This window comes from Corvus hawaiiensis, chromosome 1, assembly GCF_020740725.1.
Source record: "Corvus hawaiiensis isolate bCorHaw1 chromosome 1, bCorHaw1.pri.cur, whole genome shotgun sequence".
NCBI classification, from domain to species: Eukaryota; Metazoa; Chordata; class Aves; order Passeriformes; family Corvidae; genus Corvus; species Corvus hawaiiensis.
This window is the reverse complement of record NC_063213.1, coordinates 5,926,480-5,944,917: the sequence shown is the minus strand read 5'-3', so window position 1 is coordinate 5,944,917 and position 18,438 is coordinate 5,926,480. Positions and strand designations below refer to the sequence as shown.

At 40.9% G+C, this 18,438-nt stretch overlaps 1 protein-coding gene across 1 annotated transcript in view; it reads left to right on the top strand.

The window, feature by feature from the left end:
• XYLB (xylulokinase) overlaps positions 1 to 17,099 on the top strand; it is an 82,523-nt gene extending 65,424 nt beyond the window's left edge. The window contains exons 16-19 of the mRNA XM_048320556.1: positions 2,770 to 2,828; positions 6,639 to 6,726; positions 8,966 to 9,060; positions 16,806 to 17,099. Of these exons, the coding sequence (XP_048176513.1) occupies positions 2,770 to 2,828; positions 6,639 to 6,726; positions 8,966 to 9,060; positions 16,806 to 16,889 (326 nt within the window). The 3' untranslated portion in view covers positions 16,890 to 17,099. The remainder of the gene's footprint in view (positions 1 to 2,769; positions 2,829 to 6,638; positions 6,727 to 8,965; positions 9,061 to 16,805) is intronic.
• Positions 17,100 to 18,438: the final 1,339 nt, after the last annotated feature.

The window sequence follows — 18,438 nt, the reverse complement described above, 5'->3', positions numbered from 1 at the left end:
TCAGAGCAAATGTCCACTGTTCAGTAAAGCACACAATATTGGCATTAAAAAGACAATCCCTGGAATCAGTGATCAATGCATTTTCCTCATTCTCTGGAGAGAGACTGAAATAAGAAGTAAACCTAAAATTCATCAAATTCGAGTAGTTCTTTTGGGACCTAATCCTTATCTGGAAGAAGTGATGGAAACTCAATGAGGGATGCTGTTGTCTCTGCTCTGGCCACTAGCAGAGCACCACATTCACCTGAGATTTTGCTTCCATTTGGCCTGGATGGATCAGTCCCACCTGTACAGCAGCTCAGAGTCGGTCATCCCACAGTGATGGTTAAAGTTCACTTGGCTGTAACCTGCTGGGATGTGTTTTGGTGAAGTGAGCCATCCTAATTACTCAGAGTGAAAGGGAATTAATGGTTTTGCCCTTCATGTAGCTTCAGCATAGGGTTTTGGGTGCTTTTACAGTGTGTCTGTGTGTGTTTGTACTCATGAGTGGATCCAATTTAGAACTTGAGCTTTCTAACCAACAGCAGAAACTTCACAGTGTAAATTAGGTTAGTTTCTTTTATCAAGTAGGTTAGGTATATTCTGAAATACTTCTTAGTATTTTGTTACAAAAGAATTAGTCTGGATTAAGGTGGGTGTGCAGATAATCAGCATTTATCAAACACTTAATAGTCAGCATAAATCAAACACTTTTAGACCTGAGATATGGTTTGGCCTCTTGGAAGACACCTGACTCAAGTAATGGTGGGGTAAATGCATACTTGTCTTTGGTTTGTATAGAATAGCAAATGCACTGTAAATTCACACCTACTTTTCTGATAACTTACTGGTATAGAAGTGGCTTGAATTACAGTTATGGCATGAATTGATAATGTAGCCGAAACCTGAATGTTCTGACTTAGCAAGAATTCTCCCATCCATTCCTGGATTCCAAATGAAAACATTTGGGAAGTTGTGGAGCAGAAGCCCTGAGACAGTGAGCTGGCATGCAGATGGAAGTACAGGAAGCAGCTGAGCTAAGATGTGTTTGCTGTTCTCACAGGGGTGGTTGCTGTTTGGCTTTGGCACTTTTATGTTGTCCACTTTGGCACTTTTATGTTTCCTGGTGGTGGAAGCCCAGCAGTGGGTTTGGCCCCTTTCCAGAGGCACTGGAGAGCAGGCCTGCCTTATTCTTTGGTTTGAACTGCTGGAAAGTGTACCCAGTGTGTTTGTTTCTCATTTTGTCTTGCTGGCTGTCTCTGAAATGTGGTGTTTTCACATCGGATGTGGTAGTTCCGCAAGAATTTATATTCACAACAAGGTTTAGCAAGACAGAATTGTGACTACCAGGCAAATCATTTAGAGTTCGGTTTGGTTTCTAGGAACAGAGGCTTACTAGTTATTTTTCACTGGTTTCTGTGCTATTATGTTGTTGTGATAATCTTGGCAGGAATCTGTCACTCTGTGTTGGTATAATTGAAACTTGTTTTCCCTGAGGAATCACTCTGCTGTTTGTTTTATTTGTTTGTTGACATTGACAGAGATCCTAATGGCTTTTAAAACCCAATTTGTGCATCACTGAATATCCTCCAAAGAGGAAAATAAAATTGAATTTATCAGTAAAATAGGGTCCCCCATGCAATGCTTTGTCTGGGTCTTGGGCTCCACCTGAGTACCCAGATGGGGTTCTGGAAATGGTTTGGGGAGCTGCATTTTCTGATTATTTATAATTCTGTCTTCAGGGCTTTCGTCATTAAGATACTTGGAAGGATAAATGACAATAAGTTGTTTAGGGCATCAGTCTAAGTTGCCCAACTTTGCCTTGTGAGAAATAAATTATCTTTAGCTTTTATTAAAAAGGAAGTTAAGATAACAAAACAATAACTACAGTGAAATTTCCCTTTTGGGAGGGTATACATGATGGTATCATTTATTATTGTCATAAATCAGGGTAATTAAATGTTTAGATTTTTTTTAAATGTATGATATCAAAGTGTTTATGCATTTATTTTGTTTTAAGCCTTTGAAGAACTTCAGTGAGACTGTTTGGACTATTTATGTTCATGATGCCTTGCTGAATTGTGATTATGGATTCATGTGTGTCTTGTTGCATGCCATGCTCCAGAGGAACATGCACACAAATAGATGATGAGGCACACGGCAGACATTCAGGAATGTAGAAGAAAGGATGGGTTTCTTTAAGCCTAAAGAACACAGGGTATTTTTTTTAACTCCCCCAAAGATGTGGGTTTGCAGTGGATGAAGATTCAGATATTTTTTGTTTTAGTGAAGTGATTTAGACCATCTCTAATTGCCTTTTGACACACTTTGTTGTCATTCAAGCGCATAGGGATTGCCCAGGTTTCAGAGAACTCTGACTGTGAACGTCATGAGGAGATAAGTTTGGAAAATACTGCTGATTTTAAAGGTTATCTGTCAGTTTGTATATATACAGCTATGAGCCAAACTAATCTGACCTCAAGCCAGAGCTGTAATATAATAACACTGCCTTTCTTACTGTGTATCTCCTTTGCAAATCTCCCTGACATTGATAGCACTATAATAATAATAATAGATCTGCAATATTTATGTTACCTCTCCTAAGGAAGTGTTCTAATGTGCCTTGGAAAATTGGGTAATTAGTGTTATCTCCTTTTTTACAGAAGGTAAATTAGAGGTGCAGAGAGAGAACCCTGACTCCCACCTCCTTGTTCTCACTGCTTGGTTCAGTAGTACAAATCTTGACCATATGTACTTTCACTCTGATTTGTACTTTCTATTGCATTGCAGTGCCTAGAACAAGGATTTTGGCTACTGGTGGTGCATCCCACAATAAAAAGATCTTACAGGTAAGTAGAAAATTAAATCCTGAACTGAACTTGCAGTTACATCTCCATTTTTACTTTGCTGTACCAAATCCAAATCACTGCAGCTGCAGAGGAAGGTGTGGATATGGAATTGTGACTCTGCTGCAGGTCTTTGGGGTTTTTCTTCAGGTTTAGTGTGAAAACCTTTAGCCCAGTGCTAATTTTATATTGAACTTAGAGGTTTTTTTAGTTTCATGAATGTGTATCTTAAGCACTGGTGATTTCCAGGTCTCATCACTTACATCAAATCAATCAGCAAAGAAATCAAGAAGAAACTTCTTATATAATACCTGAGATTTTTTTTTATCATTCAGGTCAAAGTTGAGCCATTGGCTGCTTTAAACTGAAGGGGAGTTACACTGTTGTTAAACCCTGCAAAAACCCAACCACAAAGAAACAAACAAACAAACACCCTCATAGAAACCTCAACCCCCTGTCCTTGTGTTACTTATTAGCATCATATCATATACTGGGAGGAAGCTACACTTTTGTATGGTCGTTCCTCTCTCTTCCCAGCCTCCTCTTTTGCTGCTGTTGCTGCACATCCAGCCTGGGTAAGATCCTTCATCCATCTTCTGGAGAACAGAGAACCGTTTGCTCTCTGTTTCTGCCCACTGAGACTTGGCAAAGCCTCGCTCACAAATGGAGAGAGGCCTCTCACCTGGCTTTCAACAACACAGAGCGAGACATCTGGATTGGGATTCATCCTGCCCAAATCCAGTCACCTGTGATGTGATGTCTGTTTACGATCTGTCAACCCTGTAATAGTCGGGGGAGATCCCGTCTGTTGCAATGCAGAGGAAAACGGATGGTGTTTTAACTTAACAAATGTAATTGTCTCCCTCTGGGTGATCTGAGGAGCTTTCTGGGCTCTGAAGGCTGCCTTGACAAGCTCCCCTTTAATCACAGGCTCCAACACTGACCTGGAGGTAGACATGTACACCAGGAGTCCTAATCTTGGGCCAGATCTTATCACTGGTGATAGTGAACACAGGGTGAAATGTTTTCTGGGGATTCCAATCCCTTCCCGTCAGCTCCAGAGAGTCGAGGCCAGCCTCAGCTGCACACCATTCTCTTTGACAATTGCAGTCAATTCTCTGCTCCACAAAGCCTGAGCTGGATTAAATGGAGATCGAAGAGCGAAAAAGCAAAAGGCTGTTTTCTCCTAAGGCATCTAAACCACATGTGTGTGTAACTGCTGGTTGTACAGCTGATTGAGGAGCAGCAAATTTGGCATGTTTTGCCTGCAGATGTCACTTCTCTTCACCTGCTTTGGTTACTTTGCCTAAGAATGTGACATTGGAAAATTAACTGATTGGTTAATTGCTTAAAACATTGGTCCTTACAGGAGTAATTCTGCTGAGGGTACATCAGGAAAGATTGGATTCACAGATGAGTTTGTTTTTAAAGCTGTATTTCCAGTTTGGGTGCCAGGAGGATCTCCTTGCTGTGGAATGGAGGCAGAGAAATGAATGTTCTTAAAATACGTAATTTGGTAACATCCACAGCTGAAAAATCATGGGGTTGGGAGAGTGGTGGCTGGGGTGCCTGCTCTTCACGTATAACAATTCAGCTGGTTTTAAAACTCATTAGAAGTGCCTTAAAATAATATGATCAATACAGTGTCATTCATTTAATTCAATCACTGGTTAATTGGATCTTTCTTTTTAATTTAATCAAAACCTCAGAAACCATATCAGTTGCATAAAGAATAACAGCTTCCACCCTTATCATGGTCAATTTTGGATAATTTGTTCCAGGGCTACAAAAGACTATCATTTAATTAATCAACGTTCAGTAACTCCTATATTTTACACCACAAAGGAAACAACTTAGGAAAATCTGTTAAAAAAATTTAGTAGAGCAGCTTTCTTCACAGTTCCAGGAAGCTTTTTATAACATATGTGGTGCTTGATTAATGACCACATGGAATACAGTGAAATATCTTAAGCAGTAGAACCTCTAACAGTGTCCTTTAAAATTATTTGTGAGAGATACCACAGTTCCAAATGACTTATTAAATATATGGACTTAGAATAATTTTTATTTTAGAATTGTGGTAAAAAAAAAGTTATTTGTTAAATTGTTAAAATGTTATTTGTAGTATTGCAGCACTTCTTAGCAATCAGTATAGAGCTGCATTGTATGAGGCTCTGCAGAGATGAAAAAACAAAAAATTGTTGTCCAAAAGGACAATTTAAACTTAAGACAAGAAATGCCTACTAGAGATGAGGTAAAGATGCAGGTGGGAAATGTGTTGAAACAAGGTGGTAGCGTTGGCTGGCAGGATGGGCAGTGGGACTAGAGCTCTGTGACCGTATAATTTCCAGAGGACTTTTTAATAGACAACCATGATTAATTTTTCATTTGTCCTCTAGCATTGAAGCTCATGTGTTGCTCAATGCTTGCTTGCAAATGAAATCAGCCAATCCTGACTTGTCTGTCTTACTAGAAGAGAGTGATTTAAGTGTATAAGCTCAGGCTTTCATTGGGTTCTAGTTAGCAAACAGCTACTTTCATTTAAATTGTGAAAATCAGTGATTTTCAAAGGTTTTGATTTGAAGATTCTCCACAAAACTTCAGAGAAAGAAAAATCCTTTAGAAATTTCACATACTATATATTTCTATAGGTGATATGGATTGTACTTTTTAGTCATCTTTTATGAAGCCCTGGGGTACATCAGCAGCAGGGTTATAAATTCCAGGGTCAGGGTTACCTTGCACTAATCCAAATAGTTTGGAATGCTGGACATTCTGGTCTTATTTTAGACTCAATTGCATGGATTTAAGTCAGGTGTGACACTTTTTCCTTTGGCAAAAGTAATAAAACCAGCACAAGTTTTATCTGAATTGTTGCCTGCTTCTTGCATTGCTCAGCCTGAGGGGCACCTGCAGTCCTAGAAGTGATGAAACCAAAATGGAAAGCATTTGTTGACAAAGTTCTTGGAAAGGAGTTATTGAACCTCCTATGTCCCTATCCAAATATGTCTTAATTTCCCCCGTTCTGTATTGTTTTTCTAAACCTAAACTGTGGGGAAGAGCACATGTACTCAGCGGATGTGAGGTGCTGATGGTGTTGATTTCAGTGCAGAACAATGTGTGGTCGAATAACTTTAGTATCTGTTGGATACCATAATAAATTCTTTGCCTGTAAAATTTTATTTCTATTACTCAAGCCAAGTGTCTCAATATATCTTCATAGCTAAGGTTCCCTTAAAAATAGGAAAACTGATAAATTTAGACACTATGTAATCAGCTCTTGTGTCATTCTCCCTGCTGATCCTAATAGGATGGGAATGGTGGAGATGAAGAAGAAAGGTTTAGCAGGCCTTCGTATTGCTGGAGGTTAATTTTATCCAAGCTGAGAACTGAGGAGTTATGACTGGTTCTTCTCTCCTTCCTTCCCACTTGAATCAGCCATAACACGATGGAAGAAAACAGGCTCCAGTTGTGGGTTCCTGAGCAGGTCTCCTTGCCGTGATGTAAGCCTTTAGCATGGGCTGATTGTGTGAGCTTTTGAGGGATGACGCTTGAACCCAGTCTCCTCTGAGCTTGTAACCAAGAGATCTGGAGAGAAATGGGACTTCATTTTCTGGCTGCAGTCACCTCTCTAGCTCAGAATTACCAATACCCTGTTGTGTGACAAGTTCAGGCCTCATTGTTGTCTGCAGTGCTTCTTTCCACGGGTTCCTGAGTGCTTGACTGGGCCTTGGGACAGCTGCTTGTTTTCCTGAGCAGTGATGGAGGATTTCTTTTCCCTTTGTGTTTCATGGATGCTTTGATGCTCCTCAGGTCCTGTCTGATGTGTTCAGCGCGCCCGTGTTCACCATCGACACCGCCAACTCTGCTTGTCTGGGAAGTGCTTACAGAGCAATCCATGGTAAGGCTGCCAGGAGACGCTTGTGAGCAGTCAGGGAATTTAATTTCACTTGGTTAATACTTGGGATTAACGTTGCTGAACATGAGGGGGGAGTAAAGCTGTGCGCGTCTGACTGGAAGGTCCCACAGGTCAAAGAGGGATTTTGCTCTTAGTACACTTGGATTAGGCCAGAGAATATCATTGACATCATAATTCCAAGCCTGGTGGCTGCTTCTCAGCCAAGGGATGGGGTGTGGGAAGTGTTGGTACTGTCCAGGGAAGGTCTAGGACCTTCACATATTGAGTTGCTACATCCATGGAGGAATACAGCCAACTGAAGGTCCTGGTGTAGCCTGCTGCCCTGGTTTGTGGACTGGGCTGTAAACTGGGTTGCTGAAATCGCCAAACCAAACAAAAGGTTGATCCCACAAAGAAGATCTATGAGGGCAGGGACAACAGGACTAGTAATACTGCTGGCCAGTATTAAACTTACATTTATATCTTCCAGCTTTTAAACATCAAGTTGAGGGACATGCATGGCGTCCTGGGTTCCATGCATTTTCTCTTGTAAAAGCATAAATCTTGGGATACTTTTAGGTTCACCAGTCATTTTGCTTCACCTACTGTAAAACAACAGTCCAAGCACCAGGTTTTATATGTTAATTAACTTATTAACATAATTAATGCATGCAGGTGTGTGTTGAGAGTGGGCTGTCAGCTATTTAAGACTTGAATCCCAACCATGAAATTTTATTCATGTATTTTTAAATGGTTTCTAATATCTTACAGCTAAACAATTCAAGGAGTGTGGAAATCCTTGTTTAGGTCATCTTTAGTTAGCCTCAGGTTTTTTTGATTAGAAGCTTTAGGATTTGGGCTTTAAGACCAGGGTATCTTCTCTACAGGTTCATGTAAGACATGGGTAACTTCTCTACAAGTTCATGGCTAACTTCTCTACAAGTTCGTGGGATTGCAACAAGCATGGCAAGGATAGCATCAGCCATCAGAAGAAATCAGCCAAGTTTTAATTTTAGAAGCAAATTCTGCTGTCACATTATAGCATCTAAAGACTATATGCTGTCTTGCATTTGAAAACAGCACAGAAGATTGCACAACCAAAACTTGGGTTGGTGTGTTTAATGCACACAGCATGCTCTCCTCTTTATTTCCAGAAAAGGCACAAGGGTTCTGTCAGGCCAGGTAGGCTTTTGCAGGACAGTGGAAACACTTGGATTATCTGTATATTTGAAGCTACAATGAAACCATTTTTGCACCTTACGGGTCGAGTTTCCAAACTGTTTTTCTTTATACTCAAACTTTGCCTGCTGCTTCAGAAGCCTCCCGGCACCTAATGCTGCAGGCAAATTTTTTGTCCTTGAATGCATGTGAAATGTGGAGCCATCATTAAAGTTTGTGTGGATATTTTGTGTGTGTGGGAGATGTGTATTCCCTCTGCCAGTTTGGCATATGAGATGTGGAGGCTTGGCTGACAGAGCGTTTGAGCGAGGATTTCAGATGCCATGCTGATGGAGGGACTCCTCGGCTCATGTCCTCTGCCAGCCAAGCCCCAGGGGGTTTGCTGTGTGTGTTCCTAAATGGCATTTTTGATTGATGCCTTCAGCTACCTCCCTCTTGGCCAGGCAAAGGAATTGAGGAAAAGTGAGGACTTACTATTATAAATGAAATACTGATGGCAAGGGCTCTTTAATAATATTACAATGTGCATCTGGGGTGTTTCACAGTTAGCCTGGGGTTCTTAGCAGGTGTACAGGGAGCTCCTGAAATGCTGTGATTTGCTCACAAAGCAAAATGCTGTGGTAGCAGAACTCCCCTATTATTCTGCTTCCTTACATATAAATATATTTAAAAATTTGTACTATATTTTCTTGAAAGTGTTTTCACTTCTCTTCATTTTTATGTTTAGTCACATTTTGTCCTTGAATCCCTTGCTTCCACTTATTTTCACTGCTGTTTACTGTATTGTTGTAACTATAAATAATTACTGATATTGTTGAGTAGCATTTCTGCTGCTTACCTATTCCCCAGGGTACGAATTGAGTGATTGGCAAAAACTCAATCACAGAGTCCCCACTTCCCAGGCTAGCTCATAGGAATGTAAGATATTCTGCCATTTATCCTTCAATCCTGAATGCTGACCTGACCAGGGAAGATCAATATAATGTATTAATTTGCTAGGGAGTCAAGGCACATCCCTCATTGTGTTTTTTTGCATTGATCAAGATTGTGATTCTCATTGCAGGACTCGTAGATGAGAGGAATGTGTCCTTGGCCGATGTCGTGAAATTAGCAGCGGAGCCCAGATTGGCTGTTACACCCACCCCAGGGGCTGAGGAGGTGAGCAAGCTTGGGAATACCATTTTTGTTTTCATTTCTTGTCTGCTTCAAAATGTAGTGGTTTGCTAATTATTCTAGTAAAATGGATGAGTTTAGGAAAAATTTGGTTACACAACTCTTATTCCTTGTTGTGAAGACAGATTTGATTTTGGGAGATCTTTGGTGTTGTAATGATGATAATCACTGCAATAACCTGATCCCACCATCCAGGTCTGTGAGAGTGAATTTTCCTAACAGGGCATGACCAGAGAGCAAAATCTCTTCCTTAAGGGATAGAAAAAGTTATAAAATAGGTTGAATTTGGATACAGGTCAGTCAGGTTGTAACTGATAGTCTTGACAAAATAGTCTGGACTTGTTTGCAGCAAGCAGCATGGAAAGAGGGGTGGTGACTGTGCTTTCGGGCTTATTGGAAAACATCTCCAAAAATCTTTCCTGTCTGATTGTAAACAGTGGTCAGCAATTGTATATAATCACTGGTAGCTCCCACTTGGAAAACATGCCAGCTGGGAGGGTTCAGTAGGCACAGGTCTTTGGTGCTGTGCCCATCCTGTGAATTTCAGCACGTCTGAAGGTGAGGCTTGTGCCTTATGGCCCACGTAGACAAAGCAGAAGAGATACTCATTGTTGGTAACTATGGGATTCCAGCCCTTGTAAAACCCAGGAAGGAATCATTGTCTCAGGCTCTCCAGTGCAGCCCTGCACGTCTCACTCGCAGCCAAAGGCTTTAGTTTACAGCGGCTTTTGAAATATAACACGCAGTAATAAATAAACAATACAATATAGCAAGATTCCTAGAGAACATGTTTAAATAACAAAGGTGAATCTCACCAAGGTCTTCAGCTGTGCAAAAACTTCTTTTACATCAGCACAGCCTTACACACTCCACCATTTATGAGATTTGGATGTGCCCTAACTACAGGCAACAAGGTTTTAAAGCTTTTATTTAAACTGGGAAATTAATGATCTGCCAGAACTACTAACTCCCAGCTACATGTGTAGAGGAGCACCAGATATCATCATGAGTAATAATAGAAATGATCATGCTGTATTGTGCCTGCCAGCGTATTATTTAATTATTAACTGAGATGGAGGAGCTCAGTAATCGAATAGAAGTCCCCTTCAGAAATATTAAGACATTGAATAATTTAAACTTGATTGATCTGATCTCATTTACTCAACCTTCCTCCCTCATTTTAAAAGATAAAATAATTAACAGCAGTGGCCTATGCCACGTGTGTTGCAGCTGAAGCTCTCTGCAGGGAACACACCACAGGAGCAGCTCCCTTGTGTCTGATTCAACCTCACGTTGCTGCCCTGTTCCCCCCCCCAAAATGCTGTGTGCTCAAAAGCTGCCAGCCTGGCTGGGGTGGAGGTGGGGAGAGCTCAGAGACCTGCTTTTGACCCCCTGGTGCTGCTTCAGCTGTAAAAATCAAGGGCAGGGAATACAGCTGTCACTCACAGGGGCCTTGCAAGCACCTTGTACCCCTGCAGGGGCCAAGCAAACCTGACTGGAGAGATTGCCAGGGAATTCATCTACCTCTTTCTATTTTGCTGTCTACATAAAATGGCCTGGAAGCTAAAAGAGTTAATTATCTCCTTCTCAATACTTTCCTTTTCCACATGGTTAGTCCTGGCTCTCCTTGCACATCTTTTCATTGGTTTTAAATGATGTACAGTAGTGAATTGTTGCCCCAGTAGATAGGAGTGAATGACAGGGAAGTAGTGGCCAAACAGCATGGGAAGGAATAACCATTCCTACTCTTTAGCTTAGCTTTCCAGCTTCATTCCATTAAAAGCAGCTTCTTGCAATTACATATTCCACGCCATTTCTTTTTCTTCCTGCCTTATAATTTTGCAGTTGATGGTGGATTCCCTGGCTAGTTTCATGGCTGTGAAACTGCAGAAAGCCAGAGGGCCTGTCAGTAATACACTGTGTTAGCATGAACAGTGCAATAAAAATTCATAATGCAATGAGTCAGTTTGATTCTGTTTTATACAGAGCTGCATCTCCCTGTCCATCCAATTTCATTCTGTTGAGGTTAGAGCCTTTCACTTAAATGATAGTTCTTTTTATAAACTTCAAAGTCGTCCCGAGGTTAAGTCCTGTCTTGCTGAGGAGCTCTTCTGAAAGAGTCTGGCTCACCAATGTGAAATTCCCCCAACCACTTCTTTACGTTTTTTGGACGGCTACAGCTAGATCTTGGCAGGGTGGATAAAAAACAGGTCATAACACAGCAATCTGCTCTGGTTTCATCCTTTCTTCCTGGTATAGGTTGGAGACAACATGTGTTAGATCATTGGAGAGAGGAAAACCTCCTATAGACAGAGGTCAAATGCGACAGTTTGATGTAGCTTCTCCTTCATTGCCAAGGCCTATGCCCGCAGTAGGGGTTTCCAGGAACCAAAAATGCAAAAAGCGTTTCTTTGATTTCTGAGGGATCATTTGTGATAATGAATGTGATTTTAAAAAGCAAGGGCAGGGCGCACAAAGCAGCTCTTCTGGTTCAATTAAACTGATGGGCTGGTAAAATAGAATAAAGTCACAAGATGGGGAACATAGAGCTTGTGGTGGGCAATGAATCAGTAGTTAGTGGAAACTGAAGTCTCAAAAGTTCCAACTTGCCTGGCAACAATGTGACTTTGTCCTGTGGCAGACCATCCTGCCTTGAAGAGACTGTTTCAAAGAGGATGAATCCCTCTCTGTGGGTATGACCCCAGTCTCTTAGCTGGACCTGATTTCCCAGTATTTTTTGTAGTATATGGGTATTAATCTGAGCTTTTTTCTAATTCTGTCAGTACCCAAACAGGTCATGAGGTGTTCTGGTGGAAATCACTGTGGTGATAGTCCATGGTCATTCACTCAACCAGCTCAAGTCAGTCATCTGTGGGTTAATTTGATGAATCCTTCTTCCTTTTTTTTCAGAATAGCAAAAATTAAAGAGTCATCTCACCTCTCTGGGGCCTCCTCTCTCCTCCGAGGAAAAAGATTAATCAGAACCACTAAGCATGACAAAAATAACCAAGAGATTCTAGAGCAATAAATATATGTTAACAGACAGAAATAATCTGTTATTCCAGCATTAGAATTCAGATCTATTTTAGTAATCTATTAAAACAGGGATGGTTGGCTAGTTGGTTAATTAAGCAAAAATAAAACATGAGAGAGAACATGATTGTCTGGGAGTTGGTCACTTGTGTTTATAGAAGCTGTGTGCCTGTGACATAGCGCCAGATTGGTTGTGATATTGTCCTGTGGGATTTTGTAGGGAGAAGGCATAGAGCAGCTCACTACCTCTGGATGTGTGATTTTTGATTGCATTATTGACTCTGCTGAGGTGTATTAATCTTGCAAAAATTCAGGAAGGGAAAATGTAAACCTAACAGGTTTCCTTGACTTTGGCGAATTGCCTTGTAAGTGGGTGGATTTATAGAAGTGACCCTATTACCCAGGAAGGTTATAATGACCTATTTATTGATTTAAAATAATTATATTTTGTTGAGTTAGATTTTGGAGGGGGGAGGTTGCTTTCTAGAATTGGTTTGGGTTGGTAATTTAGTGCCGAGTAAGTAATAATAATGCAACCACAAAAAATATAATAGGTATTGATAGAAGTTTGATTAAGGTGATTTGTGTAGCCAATAATTTTTTTAACCTATTAAACTGATTAAGATAGGCTTGCAGAATGGATATCTGAAGTAGAGAATGTAATTGTTTCAGGTGTGGTTCCTTGGACAAGTCTTCAGAGTATTTCAAAACACTGTTTCATTATCTCTGCTGTATGACTATTCTTTCTCTGTTAAGAAAGGTGAACAACTGCTATGATTGGAAAAATAAAACAACTCTTGATTTCTTAAGCAAATCTCTATGAGTATTTTGGCTTTGGTTTTAAAAAAAGGAACTTTTCAAAAGTAGCAAGTGTTTGTGAGAGACTGATTAATTTTAATCTATTCAGGGTAGATTAAATGTACTCAGGTAGATTAAAATTAGATAATCATCAGCATCATCTTTGTAATTTGTAAATTTTGAATTGCTCCAGTGATTGGCTAATGGAGCGTTGCAGGAGATAGGAGGATCCCTGTGGATGGTCACTTGTAGTAATAATTTGTAGCTGGTTTTGCTCTTAGAAGGTTGTAGGCACAATGTAAACTGTAAAAGCCCTGTTGGGTACATAGGCTGGTACTGTGGTGAGATGTAGTTTCAGGATGGCACATTTTATTTGTGCTAGAGAACAAGGTAGCATTGTATGAATGCATTTTTCAGAGAGGGCAGGTTAAATTAATCTCTGTTATAATGTATTATTTATCATTAGTATTTTCTTTGGATAGTTGTGGGACTGTCAGAATGTGACCAAATTGTCCCAGGAGAGAAGTTGAGGGTTTGTAAATGAAGCAGTCAGCATACTCTTGATGTTGTGGAGTAGGGTGTAAAGATAAACTGGAGAAAGGGCCATAATTAAGCAAGGACAATTAAATTATGGACAATAATAAGGTTTGTGTTGTGATACATGTAATTACTTTTGTTAAATATCATGGTTTGATAGATTAGGTTTGAGGCTATGACAGAGAGGGAATTTATGTCCTTGGTTTTTATGCATTATTGAGAGTCCTTTATTCCCTTTGGACCCCAATTATAAAAATACATCTATATAATTGCCTCAGGAAAGAGACTCCTGGAACTGCACAGGGGGAGTTGCCCAAGGTTCTGTGCAGGCACTTCAGTCGTGACAGACGTGGAGCATCATCTTCCACAGACACACCTGAGTGCACACTCAGGCCATGCTCTGGGCTCGTGCTGTTTGGCTTTTCTTCTCTGTGTTTCGTGGGAGCTGCACTGCTTCGGCCCCAAACCTCAGCTGTCATGAAAAATACTGCTTGTGAAAAGCTTGAGGTTCTGCTGCACTTAGCAGCTATGATGTACTGGTGGTATTACAGCCAAATTCCCTGAGGAGGAGGAATTAAAGGCTTTGCTTATCCCTCTGAGCTGTGCAGCTTTTTACCCCAAAGAACAGGAATAGAGTACAGGAAATATTCTTAATTATTTGTTTGCAATTTTTTTTCATATGGTCCATAATGCAGGATTCATTTACACTAATGGCTGAGAAGCTTATTGCAAATGCCTGAATTTGCTCAATTAGCAAGCTAAGTGCTTAAGTCCAATAAACAGGAAAAGAAACTGTGTCAGTAAATGTGGTTGTTCATTTATTTTGACACATTTTAATTTAGAGTGACATATTAACAATAATACTTCCCAGCCTTCTGGTAAATGCGTTGTGTGTATTTTGTAAAAATACTGATGGGCAAGTAATAGGGAGCCTGCTTTCTCAGTGCCTGAGCTCACTTACCAGTGCAGCTTTGCTGTGCTGAATCTTTGCTGAGAAGCACTTAGGGTTTATCAAATTTACAGAACAGTGAAGTAAGAAATAGCCAGTCTTCATTACAGATGCTTCAGTGAATAGAGGAGCTGGTTTTGTTTGAAATACTGATGTTCCCAGTATAGCCATAGTTGCCTGCTCAATGTTTTGTTTACTCTGAAGTGCATATTTACCAGAAATGGGAGCAATAATATTCTTTGGGAACATGAAAAGGATATATATATATAATCTGTACTTCTCTGATCCCTCCAGGCCCTCATGTAGTTAGTTAAAAATACCATGCTGAGTAATGTGACATTTCATAATAGTGGTGCATTTTATTTTCTAACCCTGTAAATCTGCATAAACCTCCAGGATCTCAGCATCACTGTCTTGTGGAGAAGAGGATGTGGGGCACACGCATGTTAGATGCCTGGCCTGGGGTCACTGAATGAGTCTGTTGCAGAGGCAGGAGTGAGTAGGATTCTCTGCTTTAATCAGTGGAAAACACTGTAGGACTCAGCCAGTGTGAGATGGCTTTAAAAACCATTTTATGATGCCTTAGCTAACAAACAGTGTCTCTTTCCAGTTGTTGTGCATGCTCCTTCTCTTCTACCCCTTCATATATTTAATCTGTTGTAGAAATGTACTTTATCTTCTATAACATCTGGTTTGTAAAAAGATAGGAGTTGGTATAAACCACTTCCTTCTGCAGAATGTGTCCATTAGGTCACTTCCACCTGCTGTTGTGAAAGGTGGAAATGGGAATGAAGACAAAAATCCAGTTTTCACTGGTCAGGCTTAAACTATCATTCAGGAGGAGGGAAACATAGAAACTGGGTGTTTTGCCATCAGTTGAAAGACAGAACAAAACCCCACTATTTTGTGTTTCCTAGATGAGAAAACTTTGTGATTTCTTTTTTTATCTGTTAAGGTGTGGCTGTTACAGACACTGAGGCTACCACAAGACCTGCAGTACAGAGACCTGCACAGAAACAACCCGGTCTCCTACTACATCCCCGTAGTTTATACCTTAAAAATTCTCCTCCTGAATTTTCATGCATGTACACACACAGTTGTTGGCTGTCCTGAAAAGGATAAAATGCATTGAAATGCTAGATCTGGCTTACTGATGAGAGCAGTAATTCAGTTTGCTGGGTATGATTCATTATGGCTCTATAACCTCTCTGAACCTGGAGCCAGGAGCGAGGCTGCCTTGATTATGAGTCAGTGCAGAGGGCTTGTAGACCAGACTGGCAGCCTCTAGGATTCCCTGTGGCAGGGATATGACCTTATGGCATCCTCCTAAGGACTGCTCGAGCCTGTACCGGACCCTACACTGGCTCCTGGCAGTCCCTTCTTTGTGCTCGAGCCAGCAAATGTGCGAAGCTGTCCTGGTGTGGCTTGTCAAAGTACTGATTTTATTAGAGGGACAGTTGACATCAGAGAGAGGAGATAAGGAGAAAGGTGCATCTCCAAGATCTAGGTGAAGTACAGTTTTTGGTTGGAGCCAGAGTAGAGATTTATTCAGGATTTCTGCTATGTAATAGATCTCACCTATATCCAAAAGCACAGGACATGTTTGAGTGCGGGGTTTTGAATACATTTGAGTCTTGATTCTTCTTTTTATGGTTGTATCAACATTGGATCTAAACCTCCTGGAAAATTCTAGCTAGGGAAATATGAAAAAGCTACTCAGATACTCTGTGTAGTTGTGGATAGCAGCTGGGCCTGCATTTGTCCCCCTGGGCCTGGAATCGGGGAGTGAGGAACATGGCCACGGAGCAAATTATGGATGGGAAAGGTTGTGGCTGTGAAAGATATGAAGGAGAGAAGCAGCTCAAACAGGTAGAGGAGTCCAAGAGGGAGTATGAAGTGCATTTTAGAAGGCCCTGGTCAGCACATTGGCTAAGGAGGACCTGTCTGACTGTGCTGGAGAGCGGCAGTGGGGTGATTAGTGAGGCAGAGGAGGAGGGGACAAATGCACTGATCCATCCTGGGGCAGTGGAGGGAGGCAAGGACAGGAGTTCTGCCTGGGTGATTAGCACAGCTATTACTGAGGGGGCATGTCACACTGGGAGAGGTGACTTTAGCTGAGCTGCTTCTGCTGGAAGTAATGACTTCTGCTTATAGCAGGAACGCAGTCACAATAAGAACAACCTGTGTGTGTCATAAAATTAAGCTGTAAAGGTGATGGTTAAAAGGACTGTGACATTTAAAGAGGGAAAACTCTGCAGCATTTTCATGAGCTAACTGGGGAAAAACCAGCCCAAACCTTCAGGTACCTGTGAACATGCAGCATTTTTCATGTCTGACGATGGTTTTTAACTGCATTGTAATTTAAAAATCTAATTTTTCAATGAGACATATTTATTTCTTTTTTCCTTTTTAGCTCTATTGTCCACTTCTGAAAAGATATGCTGAGCTTGAACAGAGGGTTATCTACAACCCAGTCCCTTCTTGTCTTGTGAAATAGAAGCAAACAAAATTTATATGTGGGCTGAGTGGACTCCCAAGGAGAAGATCAGAAGAGATTTGCTCAGAATTTACTGGAGCTGTTTAAATCATTTCATTCCTCTTTGTAGACAAATAATTTTTAAATGTCTGTGTTTGAGTGTGTTGGTGGGAAAAAATTACATTGTGATTGAAAACCTGATTAAAAAAGCATCATATTGCTCTGTGTGTTTGTGGCCTCAATTTTTCTTAGGTACTTTTCAGACTGTGCTTGCTGTTTTGGAAGAGCTGGGTGACAAAGTCAAGTGCCTTGTTTATGTGAGTCACTCTACCCTTCTCTGTCAGCTTTGATTCCATGTGTTTGGCATGCCAGCCTCTGCATACCTGTCGAGCAAAGTATCTTAATTCCTCAGCTTCTCCTGCTTTAATGTTTTGAGACTATCTTTCTGTTCATCTGTAACTTGGAGATGTTTATGTCTTTGCCTACACAAAAAGCATAAGCACACTGACTTAATCCTAGCTTTCTTTAATATGTGGAGAAGGCTGATTAAAGTCTTTAAAGACTCCCTGGGATCCTCTGAAGAAGGGGAATTCTTGTCGCATGACACTGTGGAAAGCCTGTTGTGTGATAAAACACGATATGGCAGGGGTTTATAGATTGTGGAAAGCACAGAGATCTTAAGTGATGCAAACACCACTGTGCAATGTTTTACTTGACATCAGTTTTGTAAAAAAGAAAATAATAGACCAAACATTGGAAGTTTCACACATCTCTTTTCTGCTTCAAAAAGCAGTCAGTTCACCTGCACACCAGCTTAGGGTTATTCTTTTTCTTCCTCCTCCTTGTCATGGCAGCTAAATTCTCTGTGTCCTGCTCTGCTCTGAACAGGGCAGGAAGGTAATTTTTTTCTTCCACCCCCAGTATCCCATTTCTTTCTTGGAGATCTCGAGCAGACTAGCTGATTGTCTTGCTCTGTTGCTACTGTTTCACTTCAAATGTTTTAGTCCACATTAAGTAGCCTCTAGCTGAGAAAATCTTAGAAAATGTGAGCCAGGAGATCTTTCTGCAAAGATGTGTGGAAGTTGCAGAATTTGAATGAACATCCCTGTGCAAGTGGGAACACTTTACTGCATTCTGTGGAGCTGGTATCTTTCCCTCAGGATAAAATTTCTCCTGGGAATAAAGCAGATTGTTTAATGAAAGTGACTGAAGCCTTTCTTCCCTTCCTGTAGAAGCTGTAATATGTCTTGGGAATAAGCCAGGGAATTGTAGAGAGTAGAGGATCTCTTTATTGACTGAGAGCTGGATTGTGCTCCCACTGGAGTAGGGTGACTCATATTCTTCACATTTTGAGGGCATAGGAGCACTCTCCCTATCCCTGCCACATCTCTGTTGAGAGTGGGAGCCCTTTGCCATGACTCACCTCTGGAGTGGCCAGGGAATACTCTCATTCCTCCTGTGCTCTCCCTTTTATATATAAGTGCTTCACTTTTGAGTACGAACAGTACCTTTTTTTGTTCACAACTGAACTTCTCCTGATATTAGCATGATTACTCAGGAAGGTCAAGAA